Source organism: Cottoperca gobio, chromosome 15, assembly GCF_900634415.1.
Source record: "Cottoperca gobio chromosome 15, fCotGob3.1, whole genome shotgun sequence".
NCBI lineage: Eukaryota > Metazoa > Chordata > Actinopteri > Perciformes > Bovichtidae > Cottoperca > Cottoperca gobio.
Window position 1 is genome coordinate 15,945,983 of NC_041369.1, and position 15,900 is coordinate 15,961,882.

The window sequence follows — 15,900 nt, forward strand, 5'->3', positions numbered from 1 at the left end:
GACCAGGACGGAATCCGCATTGTTCCTCTTCAATCAGAGGTTCGACTATCGGCCGTGGTACAATGTATACAATGGTATGAGCGTAGATCAAACAAAAAGGCATCCCAACAACACTGTGTCCTACTTTACACTGAAACTGAGATAATAAAGCAACATAAACCACATGATTTTTGTGAAAGTGGAACCAATTTTATAATTTAAACAATGAAACATTTACACAGGAAGGAGCAGCATCATGTTAAACAAGATACCTTGATAATCTGACAAGACTTCTGATTTATTTTCCATTCTTACTGTTTGAATTTCTCTTTCGCAGTTGTCCATCAATGGCTGTTGTGTAAGAACGTGTTTACTTTACACTGCTGTGAGGACACAAAGTGGACTGGACTCTGCTCAGTCCCATTTTAGGTTTGGAAAGGTTTAAGGGACAGATGCTTTTTAAGCCTTTTCTCATTTGCATCATGCTGACTTTTCTCACGAAATTCCATGTCTTTCATGTCCTCATCATCTCCTGCTGTCTACTTAATCATGTAAATCCTGAGGACAATCTGGATATACCAACAATTGCTAAATATTTCAACACGAAAGGGAGGTACGAGGAAGTGAACCCGTATCTCATAGAGGACATACTTGCTGTAAACAGATCTATCCTGCAGCCTCCATCTGCACAATGTCAAGAAATTCATCTGACCGCCATCATAAGACACGGCACGAGGTACCCGACCAGCAAAAACGTCAAGGAGATGCAGCAGCTGCACAACATCGTCCTACACAATGCCACAGGCGAAGAGAGCTGGCTGCGTGAAATCCAGAGCCAGTGGACGATGTGGTACACTGAGGACATGGACGGCCGACTCGTCCAGAAAGGTGTGAACGATCACAGGCATCTGGCCGTCAGGCTGTCAAAGCTGTTCCCCTCACTGGTTTCAGAGGAGAAGCTCCGAGGTGGATTCATCAAATTCATAACCAGCTCAAAGCACAGGTGTGTCAACAGCACACTGTCCTTCAAGGCAGGACTGACAGAGCTGTGGGCTATTACAGGTATGACCATGAGCAGATAAAATGCATGATGATTTACCACTTGTATACATTTTCAATATAACATGCTCCCTTTTCTTCTACCCAGATAAGGAGTTTGACCATGCGGTGAATGACGCCCTCATGAGGTTTTTTGACCAGTGCACCAGGTTTTTGCAGGAAGTCAGTAATAACCCCTCAGCTCTGTCAGAGGTGGACAAGTTCAGAGCGGGTCCGGAGATGAGGAGGGTCACAGAGAAGATCGCAGACCGCCTCAGTGTCCAGTACAATCTCATCACACAAGGTCATATCTGCAGAAATCACTACCTTCATACATTGTTGAGTGTGTTGTGTTTCTCTTTCAAAGTATTTAACCTTTATCATATCTCAAAAGGATCCATGCTCTCAGTGGTCCTATACTATGGGTTTCCTAAATGACTGATCAAGACTGTATATGTAGTATTATAATAATAATAATAATAATAATAATAATAATAATAATAATAATCTTTATTTGTGTAGCATCTTTCATACAAAACATGCACCTCAACATGCCTTACTTAAAATAAAAAAGGTCAATATATAGGTCAAGATAAAGAGAAAAAGAAAGAGAAAGCAAGCCATTCCAAAGATCAACTAATAAAAATCAGTCTTCCCACACCTTCTTAAGCCTTTACAGAAGCCCACAGACAACAATTAAAAAAGAGATATGCTTGAATGTGAGATTTAAAAGGCATAAAGGTCATTTAAATACAGCATGTGGGACTCCATGTGTATATACTGTATGTGTCCCAGGTCTATAACAGGTGTATGAAAAGAGTTATTCTTGTTTCTTGACTGAGGTTGCCTTTAATCCAAGCCTAGTAAATTTACAGAATTGAATCTGTGTCACAACCTGATTCAGTGATCAAGTTTCACACTGGGTGGAGCTGTTTACTAATTTGGAAGTGATGAGGTCTTGTCATTCATGGCCATGAATGAGTATCATAGACTTTGAAAAGGTGTAATAATGAAGTGCCTATCTAAGTGCGTCACTTTTAAGATTTCGGTAAACTACTGTAGTGTTTTTGTAGTTTTGTTCGTTTATTTGAAATAATATGTCACTTTTCTGGCATCTCAGATTTTTTTAATGGTTGCCATTTCCTGCGTACTTTTACCCCTAAACATTTTTTTACCAACCCCTCTCCTACAGATATGACTGACGCTGCGTTTGACCTGTGTGCTTATGAATTTGCAATCAAGGCAGTGAACTCCCCTTGGTGTCAACTCTTCGACGAGGAGGATGCAAAGGTAGGAGCAAAAGCAGGTCAACTGCATGTAGATTTAATGTGGCAACCGCTTGTTCATTTATTTGTAGAGTAATGTATCACTGTGAGAACAAATGCAAAGAAATGGCCTTTTTCACAGGCCTTTGTCATAGCAGGAAAAGCACATGGAGTCACTTATAACATTAACGATGGCTCTGTTCTATTCAAAGTGTCCCAATAATACATGCCAGTGTGACAGGGAGCCAGCATGCACAACACCACAAACCTACCTGTGCTTTTTCTACTGAAACATTTCAAAATGACTAACACTGCCACTTCACAGAGGGACAAAGAAACACAGAGGTAGGGGGTGAAAGTAGCAGCATCTCTATTGTACACAGGGTTAGTGTAACGGTTGTGTTTAATTGAAATAATTTACCTGTTGATATTAGATCCATTCAATCACTTCATATGTTTATGCATGCCTTATCTTTGAAACAAGTTTTTTTTTATTTATCCTCATATGCAAATTGGAACTATTTAGGTTTAGGGTCACAACAAAGTGGCGGAGAGGCACTTCAGCGGATCAGACGGGCGCTTTTGACCGACTAGAGGAGCACTTAGGTCAAGCGGGGGCACAGAAACAAAACTGACTATTGAGTTCAACACAAACAGGACAAAGCAAACAAACAGCCTAATCTAGGTCAGATGTACACAGCAGCCTTCAACATTATAAAAATCATTTGGATATCATATTGCTTGTTTCTGAGGAGTATACACTCAGAAAAAAGATCACAATCTTCTCTGTTATTCCACACCATTCATTCATTGAGAAACCCTTTGACACTGTGCTTGTTTCGCATCTTGTGTTACAAGCTGATCTTACACTCGCACAGCTTGAAATGTTATCTCACAGAACGCAAAATTGCTATCCTAAGAAATTCTTCCTTTTAAAGTCTTCATAAAAGCTACACACATACAGACTACATTTCAACTATCTGCACCAACAGGTTATAGAGTATGCAAGTGACCTGAAGGAGTTCTGGAAAAGAGGCTATGGTTATGATATCAACAGTAAATCGAGCTGCATTCTCTTCCACGATGTGTTTAATCGACTGAACAAGGCAGCCAGCGAGAGCAAGTAAGTCGCTTTAAATGACCTGCAGTCCATACAAAAGTTATACTTGCTGAAGAGTTGGATAAAAACCGTCAGAGGAATAGATTAAAAAATCATTGCTGTTATTGTTTTATTTCTGCCTGTCCCCCAATCTTGGTGATTTTGCTGTTGTCTGTGTCCTATCCCTTAGTTACAAGTATGGAGGTTTAAAATGTGTCCATACACACAGACAGAAAAATAACTGTGCGGTATCAACATTTGTCTGACAACTTAGACATTCCTTGATACAGATTTCATATGCTGCTTTGTAGCTAGGCAACACCACAGAATTTGGGTGATCCGATACCAAGTAATACCAGAGCCAGGATCATCAATATCAATGTTTTTTATTGTTAAATGCAGCCAATGTAATATCCTAAGAGAGAGAAATATGTCATGATTTATGAGGTGAATAGATAGGTTCATTATTATTGTTATTACTATCAATATTTGTTTAGGCTGCACACACTCCATTTGTGTCATGGTGAAGGTGAAGGTGAAGGTGAGGACCCAAATGCAGTACAATGGACGATGATTTTAACAAAAACACAAGCTTTATTGAAAACAAAGCCGAAGCAAACAAAATACAAAGTAACAAAACACAAAAAAATCAGGGGACGAGCAGGACACGAACAGGCTGAGCAGAACACAAAAGGGCAGATACGGGCAGGTAACAAACACATAACATGAATAACAATCCAACAAAGAACACTGAGACAGACAGGGATATATACACAGATATACTTACTACACTTTACTTTAATAAAAATCATCAACGCCATATGGACTTCAGCATGGATTGTTTTGTACGCATCACAGCAAAGAGCCTATTTTAGCCTCTTAGCAACATTTTTAATTGGTAGCTACAATTACTATTAGTTTTTAAATAACAAATGTTTATCAAGTGAATTCTCAGAAGTAAAGAGGTAATTGCTGAGTGCATGTACACAACAGCAGTAGAGATGCAAATATTGCAGCACTAAGAAGATAGTTCATGAATCCAGGATGGATCCATTTTTTGTATGGATCCTACTGACTCGATTCTTAAAACAGGACTTTGTATCTGTAATATTCGAGAATAAGAAATGATCTTCCCAACGCTATTTGTAAATGGGTTTGTCTTCTCTTGTGTGTTATTAATAAACACTTCACTTATGAAATGCAGCTCATTCTGTGTCACAGCAGAAACTATGTTCAATTCTGAATATGTCGTGTGTGTCAGGTCGGGCCAGCAGGTGACTGAAGCTGTGACAGTCCAGGTCGGCCATGCAGACTCCCTCCTTCCACTGCTCACCCTCCTGGGCTTCTTCAAGGACAGCGATGCCCTGACTTCCACCAACTACGCCACACAGGCCCAACGCTCCTTCCGCACCAGCCACATGTTACCCTATGCAGCTAACTTACTCCTGGTGCTATACGACTGTGGGGGAGGCGACCTGAGGCTGCAGGCGCTGCTCAATGAGAAGCCTGTGACTTTCCCCGGTTTAACTGAGCAGCAGGCCTCCATGCCGCTCTATCAAGACGTCAAAGAGCGCTACAAGGAGCTCCTCCAAGGCTGTGACTTTGAGACCGAGTGTCAGCTGTTCAAGAGTCCTGCTTAGGCAGACAGGGAAGATTCTGGGAAAAGAGTTCATTATACTGGTTTTATTCTCTTTTATTTGCTCAACAGAATAAACAACTTATCTGGAACCGTCAAAGATGTTATGTTATGCAACAGTATCTAGATTTTTATTTTATTTTAAATGGAATAACCTTTTACAATTGGGTTGACGCGTAACCTATAAGTTGATCATTTTAAACCAGAAAAGTGAAAATGATATTTATAGCTACTATACAGCAACTAATAGACAATAACAAATGGCAGGATGGTGACTGAAATATACAGTACAGTAGGCAGCCAGGGTAATCTTTAGTGATTGATTAAAAGGAAGATAGTAATAATGGTGAAACGTATACTAAGTACATTTACTCTAGTACTTGTTTTATTTACAATTTTGATGTATTTTATGGATAAAGATAAGACTTTACGGAGTATTTGGTGAAATGTACAAGCAACTGTATAAGGAAAAAATAAATAAGCCCCAACTTTATCAGCTGCAACATAAAGTAACGTACATATGAATGCATCAATAATTATAATTCATATTTCTATTATATATATAATTCAAACTTAAAATTTTTACGTATATTTTTTTATGATAATACTTTTAAATTATATACGTATATGCAGGACTTTAACCTGTAAAAAAGTAGTCTATTTAATGAAGTACAATATCTGAGTACGTCTTCCACCACTGAGTAAAGTACAAGCAGTCACGTGATTAAAAGTGATTACAGTCTGTTATGTAAACTGAGTGTAACTTTAAGGACAGGCTCTGATTGGTTGGACAGTCTCACATGACGATGCGGTCACTTGGTCTGGTGGGTGGTGGCGCTCACCGCCATACAAACAAACTCCTTGTCTACATCATGCCGGTCGTATTTTGGAAAGTCATAGTTGTTCATTTCACCATCCTAACTGGCTTTTGCTGCTGTTTTCGTAACGATGTGAATCGTGAGGGAAATCCAAACATACCAGCAATCGCCAAATACTTCAGCACGAAAGGGAGGTACGAGGAAGTGAACCCGTATCTCATAGAGGACATACTTGCTGTAAACAGATCTATCCTGCAGCCTCCATCTGCACAATGTCGCGAAATCCATCTGACCGCCATCATAAGACACGGCACGAGGTACCCGACCAGCAATAACTGCAAAAAAAATGAAGCAGCTTTACAAGCTAGTCATGAGCAGCGCCTCTGGCAAAGAGAGCTGGCTGCGTGAAATCCAGAGCCAGTGGACGATGTGGTACACTGAGGACATGGACGGCCGACTCGTCCAGAAAGGTATGAACGATCACAGGCATCTGGCCGTCAGGCTGTCAAAGCTGTTCCCCTCACTGGTTTCAGAGGAGAAGCTCCGAGGTGGATTCATCAAATTCATAACCAGCTCAAAGCACAGGTGTGTCAACAGCACACTGTCCTTCAAGGCAGGACTGACAGAGCTGTGGGCTATTACAGGTATGACCATGAGCAGATAAAATGCATGATGATTTACCACTTGTATACATTTTCAATATAACATGCTCCCTTTTCTTCTACCCAGATAAGGAGTTTGACCATGCGGTGAATGACGCCCTCATGAGGTTTTTTGACCAGTGCACCAGGTTTTTGCAGGAAGTCAGTGACAACCCCTCAGCTCTGTCAGAGGTGGACAAGTTCAGAGCGGGACTGGAGATGAGGAGGGTCACAGAGAAGATCGCAGACCGCCTCAGAGTCCCCTACAATACCATCACAGACGGTCAGTGGAGAAGGAAGTATTCAGATTCTTTATTTAAGTAAAAACAAACTTATTACAACATTATAAAAAATCTATTTTTGTTGTCAAAGGTAAAAGGTTTCCTGTATGTCAATACAAATTTATGGAAATTTGATGAAACACTTTGTGTAGTAAGAAGCATCAACGTGAATCTCCTGGTGAGAGATGAGTAAATAATGAAGTTACAACAAAGTCGTCTGTGATGGTTTATTGATCAATTTTCAAAAGAGAGATTTCAAACAGAGCCAAACTATTTCAGCTGAGATAGACAGGGTTCCAACAGCAACAAGTGCTGCAGAGTCTGACCAAGAACAATAGAAAATATGTTCTATGAGAATGTGGAGGGGGTGCTTGGCATACTTTGTTCTGTGAATATTCTTTCCTTGGTATTATCTGAAATAGAAGGAAGGGAGGTTAACTGAAACCTACTACACACCTCAAAATATCAAAATAGGAACTAACAAACAGTTTTCAAAGAAGTTTTTCTAACAAAGAAGCAAAGTTATTGTGGAAATTTACTTCTAGGCCTCGTAGTGAAAGTTCACTACAGGATCAAAAGAATTCTAGCTCAAAACTCAAAGCTTACAAGGAGTGTGGTTAAATGAGACTTCATATGATACATTGCTATAACAAGCACAAGACAAAATACAATAATAAAGGAGGAATAACTAGATTTAGACACAGCGGGGCCCCTATACAAGACAGGGTCACAATATTACATAATAATGCAGGACCCAGTTGATATTGTACTTTAGTGGTGCAATTTCCCCAACAAATTTCCAAGCAAAAAATAGGGTTGCACCGATGCAACTTTTCCAGTCCCAATACCGATACCTGGGTTTTGGGCATCTGCCGATACAAAGTACTGATCCGTTACCAGTGTTTAGGTAATAAGCTGTGTGTCGCAGTGTGTGGAACTGACTGAGATCGTTCTTTTATGTGTAAGGCAACATCAGTGTTGACGTAAACATTGCTTTCCTAACTTTGTAAAACAAAATGTAACAAATAAATAAATACATAGATATAAATGTACTGAATTTATTATTAAAATAATAAATCAACGTGCAACTTCAAGTGTAAACCTTTTACATGCAGAAACTATTTGGCCATTGAGCAACTGCATCAATTGAGAATGAAACGTAAACATTAAATCACAATGAATTAATCACAAGTAGCTGTAGAGCTTGTTCGCTCAGCGAGCGTGAAACACCTCCAAACACCTGACATGATTGTTGTTCGCTCCCTTTAGCTGTCTCCATGTTCCCAATAGTACCAAATTACACAATACTTTCTATGAACCTCCCAATGAATTCAGTTACACCAGTTCCTTTCCAGAAAAGTGTAAGAAACTATGGGCCCCTTAAATAACGTGTTTGTGGCAGTCGGAAAACCTACTCCAATGCATCTGATGTCATTGCAAACACGTATTGGGGCTGTTCTGGACATCCCATTGGTCATATTTCACAGTGGCTGTTTGCGCAGTAGATGGAGATGTTTTCTTATTTGAAAGTATTGAAGCTCCACTTTAGACTGAGCCAATATTTATATTTATAGACTTTATTGTAGCCTTGAAAAAGTGCCACAGGCCTTAAATGAAGGTGATAGTTAAGCGATATCCACGTGGTGTTGAGGATAAATCTGGTCACGTCCCCGTGCTTTTAATTGAGTTGGTTTTAAAGGGTAGGTAATGTATTTCAGAAACAGGTTGTATTATATATGTTGCATTGAGCTAGTGGCGGCAGCTACTTTCATTGGAAAAGAGTTGGGAACCCTGGACTGGGTTTTTCGGTCAGATTATTTTAAAAATCTAGTTTACTCTTGCTGGCTTTTCCAATGTTACCCACCTATAGCTGCCTGGCCTGTCTGATTTGACTTCTTATCAACATTTTATCACAACCTTTCTCCTGCAGATATGGCCGAAGCTGCATTTTATTTGTGTGCCTATGAGTTTGCCATCAAGACTGTGAACTCCCCCTGGTGCCAGCTTTTTGATGAGGTCGATGCACAGGTAAGGCTTGCAAGCTCTTCCATTTAAGCTGTTTAAGCACTAGAGGTTGGAGGAGATGTTTATGGGTCAGTAACTTAATATTCTTGTTTTAAGTTAAGTTACTCTTATTCATTTATAACAATGGATTACTGTGTGAAGTTCATTTATTTACAGGGTTTTTTTTAGCACAATGTGTACATGCAGTTTGTCTTAAATGCTGAACATGTGCTTAAATTCATGACTAGCAAGTCAGCAAGAAACTGAAAATCTAGATAGGAACACAAAGGGAAAATAACCCAGGATAAAGCAAACAATCTGACCTATGTAATCGTGTTGAAAGTACCTAGCACCATCAGTGTTAGACCCTTAAATACTACAGAGAACGATGTCCTCAAAGATCTGGAATATGTTTCATCTCTTTGTTTGAACCTACTGTTTGCTGCTAATTAACTTCTGATAGACACTCTTTATTACATTGGTTCATCTGTATGGTCTCTGTTGAATAAACTAATAAATACTCCAAAAAATAAGTTTGTCAAAAAAAGCAGTAGGTCATGCTTTCTTCTGCTTCATTCATTGGGAAACTTTTTAGCATTATTCATGTCACAAAGAGTGTTTTTACAGACTTTGTCACAGTGTAACAAAGTCTGAAATGTTACCTCACATAACAAAAGACTGACGGATCGCTATCTTTTTTGGCGTTCTCATCAAGCTCACCCATGTTCAGACTAGCAATGATTTGTACTGTCTGGTTCAACAGGTTATGGAGTACGCAAATGATATGAAGCAGTTCTGGAAAAGAGCATACGGTTATGATATTAACAGCAAGTCGAGCTGTATTCTCTTCCATGACGTGTTTAGTCGGCTGAACAAAGCAGTCGACGAGAACAAGTGAGTTCATGATCATGGTTGTAATCGATTCTCATAATATATGCAAGACTTTTTCAGACAACCTTATAGATTTAATTGTGCTCAATTCTGACTGTTTTCTGAGTGTTTTCTTACTTTTAGACTCGTCATCTAGTCTAAGTTTATACTTAGAAATAAGGGTGTCTATTTATGTATGTTGTAAAAAAAAAAGAAACGACTTGAGAGTGATGTATCCTTGACTCAGACATGATTATGAACTTTTCCTAAATGTTCCTGCACAAATACATCACTTTGTCAATTGCAACAATTGTTCTAATTATCGATTATCAATGATTCTGTTGCTTACTCTATTGTGTAGTCTACAAATTTCAGGTTAGAAAATAGTAAAAAAGCAAAATGTGAAAAATGGCCCAAAACCCTGAAGTATGTTTAGTTAACAATGGTAGGTGGTGCTGAAGCTAGAGATTTCTTTTGGTATTCTTGCTTTATAAAATGTCTTCGACGATTAAACGATTATTAAAGATTCTGACTCAACTAATGGATGACTCAACTAATCGTTTCAGCACTAATATCTACAACGTCTAGTTTTAGGCGTCCACAAGATTAGGGGGAAATATGCTGATGGTTCAGCATCAAGCTGAATTGTTTTATGTGTGGAGGTTTTTCTAGACTTGTATCTCGTAGTGAAAACCTGTTAATAATTAACCCAGCTCATTGTGTGTTAAAGACCTAAAACTGATGTTGCATGTCGTGTGTGTCAGGTCGGGCCAGCAGGTGACTGAAGCTGTGACAATCCAGGTCGGCCATGCAGAGACCCTCCTTCCACTGCTCACCCTCCTGGGCTTCTTCAAGGACAGCGATACCCTGACTTCCACCAACTACGCCACACAGGCCCAACGCTCCTTCCGCACCAGCCACATGTTACCCTATGCAGCTAACTTACTCCTGGTGCTATACGACTGTGGGGGAGACGACCTGAGGCTGCAGGCGCTGCTCAACGAGAAGCCTGTGACTTTCCCCGGTTTGACTGAGCAGCAGGCCTCCATGCCGCTCTATCAAGACGTCAAAGAGCGCTACAAGGAGCTGCTCCAAGGCTGTGACTTTGAGACCGAGTGTCAGCTGTTCAAGAGTCCTGCTTAGGCAGACAGGGAAGATTCTGGAGAAGCGTACATTGAAACATTTTGAAAATTGTGGTCCTTATATGTGCATTTTAGTCTGAATGCCTAAACCATGAACAAATCACTGTTTGGCCTGGCTTTTTATCTGAATGAAGCAACAAGGAAGCTTTTTTCACTCCCTTCATCTTAAGGCTGAGAAAAGACAGATTCAGTCTCTGAAACGGATACGGCCGAACAATTTAATTTAAGTTCACCTGTACCATTACAGTATTACTTTATTGCTTTTGCAAAGTATCTTGTCAGGAATTAAATAATTACTTTTTGCAGTGTACACTTTTTATATCGCTTCAACCAAAATCAGTTACCCTTCTTAACTTTCTATTCAAATATATTTGGCAGTTTCTGGACATTTTGGTCCCCTCTGGCTACTCTGAAAGTAATCATGTTTTGGTTTGAATAAACTTTATTCAACTTCACACGACTTCTGGTCTATGTCATCAACATCACATATCCACTCTAGTCCTTATTTCCCTTATCCTGCTTTTATTTGGGAAATGATATGTTTTATGACATCGAATGGCCACTCAAGGCTCCATAGACCCCCATGTTAATACACATTATGTTCCACTTTCGTTAACATTGCGAGACAAGGCATTTGTGCTGCATTCATGTGGTATCAGAATAATTTGAAAAAAATAGTTCTGATGGTCATGGAGGCTAAATGTAGCGCTTTAATCTGAGCACTACAGTAACTAGACACAAACACTGATGAACACGTTGTCGTAGCTCCAAAAAATTATTAACAAATTGTTCATTATTTGCCTTTGAGTTACAGGTTTTTAGTCTTAGTGTCAATGTGAATTGGGATTTTAGTTTTGAAGCTTTAAATCTTGGGAGGTTAACTTTAGTTGCATAAAAACCTAAAATGAGGACTTTTATCACAAGAACAAGATTTATCATTTGGTGTGAATGCATCCTTTTCTCAGAACCAACAACGGAGCGATATGATGGTAGAAACAAAGTGTTTATCAAAGATATTAATCTCCTTTGCGAACATGTCAAGTTGTAATCGCATACTCTTCAACTTTTTACAAGTACAGAGATCTAATTTATTTTCAGGGCTTTACATCTCCAACTTGAAACCTTAAGTGGAATGGATTAGACAATTCTCCGTGTTTAATCTGCTTTTCCTATGACTGCTGTTGCTCTCGGGAAAAGGTATTGCTTTCTTGTTCAAGACCCTCGAAAGACTTGATATTTCTAAGTTACCAGTATGGAGGTCGAAAATGTGACTCTTTAAAGGGCCTACGAAATGATAAACATGAAATTCTACCGATGATAGTAAATGCTATTTGTGGTGTAAAATTATGTGTTATTTATGACACTATGCCCGCAGTATTTAATAAATCACGATTTAGTATGTCGACCACCGATGTTGACATCGCCACTACCGGAAACAGCCGACGCCGTGTTCTAACGTCACAAGTAGAACACAGTCCACCAGTTGAATATACAAACAGCACGGCAGACGTGGCGATGTCGGACTCTGGCTCGGATATTTCCACAGAATCGAGTGACAGTGAGTCGTCAATAGACTCGTTGCACCTTCAAGAAGAGGAGTTTATTGAAGAGGATGCCGCTGTCATGGATTTAGATCATGCGGGCGAGTTTAACGTGGTAGAAACAGAGCAGCTCGAGACACTGTTCAAGATGGAGACACAGACGGGAGCGAACAGGCGGATGATGGTGACGGTGATCCTGGATTTGTCGGAGATCCTGTGCGACAACAGAACACAGACAGGTATATACCTGACTATATTTGACTATAGTTCATAAAACTTCCCAGTAAATAGTAAATACCATTAGTATTAAATTAAGATGACGTTAATATTGGCCTTTTTTCTGGACATTGCATATTGTGTACATGTCCTTACCACTCTTCTTTTGTACATGTGAAAACTACAATTATGGAAGCAATTGAAGAGCCGCTGCCAAGAAAAGGATGTCATGAAGGAACTCAATGAATATGAGGGACATGGTGTTATGCATAACCTGCATAACAGATCACCCAGGATTCCAATCAAATTGTTTGGCAGTTTGTGTGTTGCAGACAGCCTACCAAATCAAAATCAAAACAAATGTATTTGTATAGCCCAATATCACAAATTATACATTTGTCTCAGTGTGCTTTACAGACTGTACAGGTTACGACACCCTCTGTCCTTAGACCCTCGCATCGCACAAGGAAAAACTTCCTAAAAGAAACCCCATAATTAAAGGGGGAAAAATGGAAGAAACCTCAGGGACAACAACTGAGGAGGGATCCCTCTCCCAGGACGGACAGACGTGCAATAGATGTCGTATGTACAGGATAAACAACATAGTACAAATACAACATTTGACAGAAAATGATGAAAAATGAGAAAGTATGGATGAATCCAGGAAAATGTCAAAAAGGCTTCCCGGTGTCCAGCAGGACCAGGGCAGCAGGCGCAGCCACGATTCCTGATCCTGACGTAAACTTTATCAGTGGCAACCTGCCACATGAGACACAGAAACTCCGGGGTTGATACCCCGGATGATGAGTTAGTAACATACATTTACATAAATGCATACAGATAGAGAGGGAGAAGAAGAGAGGGAGGGGAGGAGAGAGGAAGAGAAGAAGAGAGCAGGGAGGTGTCCCCTGGCAGTCTAAGCCTATAGCAGCATAACTAGGGGCTGATCCAGGGCAACCCTGAGCCAGCCCTAACTATAAGCTTTATCAAAAAGGAAAGTCTTTAGCCTACTCTTAAATGTGGAGAGTGTGTCTGCCTCCCGAACACAAACTGGAAGCTGGTTCCACTGGAGAGGAGCTTGATAGCTGAAGGCTCTGGCTCCCATTGTACTCTCAGAGACTCTAGGAACTACAAGTAACCCTGCAGTCTGGGAGCGCAATGCTCTAGATGGTTTATAAGGTACTATGAGATCTTTAAGATATGCTGGAGCCTGACCATTAATTGCTTTGTAAGTCAGGAGAAGGATTTTGAATTCTATTCTGTATTTTACCGGGAGCCAGTGCAGAGCAGCTAATACAGGAGTAATATGATCCCGTTTCCTAGTTCTTGTCAATACACGTGCCGCTGCATTTTGGATCAACTGAACAGTCTTAAGTGACTTTTTGGGACAACCTGATAACAATGAGTTGCAGTAATCCAGCCTTCAAGTATCAAATGCATGGACTAGTTTTTCTGCATCATTTTGAGACAGGATGTGTCTTATTTTTGCGTAGATGAAAGAAGGCAGTCCTTGAGATTTGTTTTGCTACCACAGGTATTTGAAGAGGGACAGACAACAAGCAGGTCATCAGCCACGTAATGAGGAAGTTACTTGTGTGCACAAATGTGTAGAGCTCAGAAACTTTGATGTATTTATGGGGAGTCGAATGGTCACTCTGGCACAGTCACAGAATAAATAGATAAATAAGGTTGAAGCAATTACCATTGACATGTATTATCTTGTATTTTACAGAATGTATCGTGATGTGACATACCGCCAGCTGGTGAGATTTTGTTGGGGAATACTTGGTAAAAACCACAGAATGCCATCATGTGCCATTTAAAAGATCTGTGCTACGTTTCCATCTGACAACTAAACGTTGTTCAAGTATCTAGCACTTTATTAGAGTCAATAACAAAACACAATATCAGTTCAGTGATTGAATATGCTTCTATACAGCACAGCAGCATCCCTCTTGTTTGGTTCTTCCCACCGACTGCTGAGTGGATCTGGGACTTCGAAAGGTTCCTCATCAATATTGTGTTGGCACAAAGCGTAGAGTTTTGGTCAAGAGATCAGTAACATACTCTGCAAAAAATAAGTTTTATAATCAAGAATTATATATAATATATATAGCGACCGATTGTTGTTAGCGGAAGTCATTGTTATGCTGTTACGATCGTGATTTATTAAGAATACATCAATAATAAAAAAATATATATGGCACATTTCACAATAGAAATGCAACCTCTATCATATACCATGGCCAATAACACTGACGAAATATAATTTCGTAGGCTCTTAAAAGGAACGGAAACTATGACAAACCTATTCCTACCCTATGTTAAGATTATGTCTGATGACAGAGTAATTTATTAAACGTGTTTCTACAGTACAGCTAGCGTTCAGCATTTTAGCCGTTCTCCAGCATCAGCATGACGTGAACCAAATGGCACTTTTCCAGCTCCGCTGATACATTTTAAATAAGTAAGTGATACGCTATCAATGTTTGACATACGTATAATAATTTGTTATGTATACGTCAGCTACAACACCGCTGTGGAAAAGTTGGACGTATTTGGACTCTGACAAATTTTGAGCAAATTTTCATATACGTCGGCATATGTTTCTGCCATACGGAACTGTGTGACAGGGCCGTATGTCTGGCATGTTCGGCGTGTCGTCTGTGTCCTTCAAACGATCACAATTTACCCTTAATTTACATCAACCTATTGCTGATATTTCGTATTCGCCGGCATACGTTTCCGTCATACGGATATGTGTGACAGGGCCTTTAAAGAGCCTATGAAATGATATTTCGTCAGTGTTATTGGCCTTGGTATATGATAGAGGTTGCATTTCTATTGTGGAATGTGCCATATATATTTTTTTATTATTGATGTATTCTTAATAAATCATGATCGTAACAGCATAACAATGACCTTCCGCTGACAACAATTGGTTGCTGCGCCGGGAGCATCCACTTCGGCAATGTTCGGGCGATGACATCACAAGTAGAACACAGCCGCCGCCAGTGTTTGTCTGCATTGAAGCGTCCAGCAAAGACTGATGTCAATTATTATGAGAAAGAATGGGCAACAATCGATCGCCAAGGATAATTGGCAAGCGATGTGTTGTACGGAGATGTGGGCCGTCTCCAAATCTAGCTTTCTGTGGCCAAAAGATGATAAAATGTTGCGTTTATGGACAAGACAAGTGCGTCGATGAAACCGACGATTTGTCGGCAGCACTTTGAGAGATCGTGTTTCGAACAAATTATGCTCGCCAAGGAAATGAGATTCAAAAAGAATTTAGTAAACTGAACGCAGATGCTGTGCTTACAATACTGCCGAGACCCCAGCCAGCACAAGCCACCACGCCGACTCAAAC

The 15,900-nt window shown here is 39.9% G+C and overlaps 2 protein-coding genes across 2 annotated transcripts; both read left to right on the plus strand.

The window, feature by feature from the left end:
• Positions 1 to 461: 461 nt before the first annotated feature.
• On the plus strand, positions 462 to 11,228 carry LOC115020288 (multiple inositol polyphosphate phosphatase 1-like). Its single transcript, XM_029450240.1, has 6 exons — positions 462 to 1,041; positions 1,127 to 1,321; positions 2,210 to 2,307; positions 3,275 to 3,405; positions 4,643 to 5,021; positions 10,775 to 11,228. Exons 1-5 carry the CDS (start codon positions 462 to 464, stop codon positions 5,019 to 5,021), a joined length of 1,383 nt encoding a protein of 460 aa, XP_029306100.1. The 3' UTR covers positions 10,775 to 11,228.
• On the plus strand, positions 5,812 to 11,228 carry LOC115020406 (multiple inositol polyphosphate phosphatase 1-like). Its single transcript, XM_029450401.1, is given in 6 exon segments — positions 5,812 to 6,171; positions 6,173 to 6,479; positions 6,565 to 6,759; positions 8,688 to 8,785; positions 9,525 to 9,655; positions 10,396 to 11,228. Coding segments are annotated over 6 exon segments (1,464 nt in total). The 5' UTR covers positions 5,812 to 5,817; the 3' UTR covers positions 10,775 to 11,228.
• Positions 11,229 to 15,900: the final 4,672 nt, after the last annotated feature.

Bases quoted from the DNA above. Each gene is read 5' to 3' on its own strand.
- LOC115020288 (XM_029450240.1), top strand. From the start codon at position 462: ATGCTGACTTTTCTCACGAAATTCCATGTCTTTCATGTCCTCATCATC. The intron at 1,322-2,209 runs GTCATATCTGCA...CCTCTCCTACAG, and splicing joins GTACAATCTCATCACACAAG to ATATGACTGACGCTGCGTTT. The intron at 2,308-3,274 runs GTAGGAGCAAAA...CTGCACCAACAG, and splicing joins TCGACGAGGAGGATGCAAAG to GTTATAGAGTATGCAAGTGA.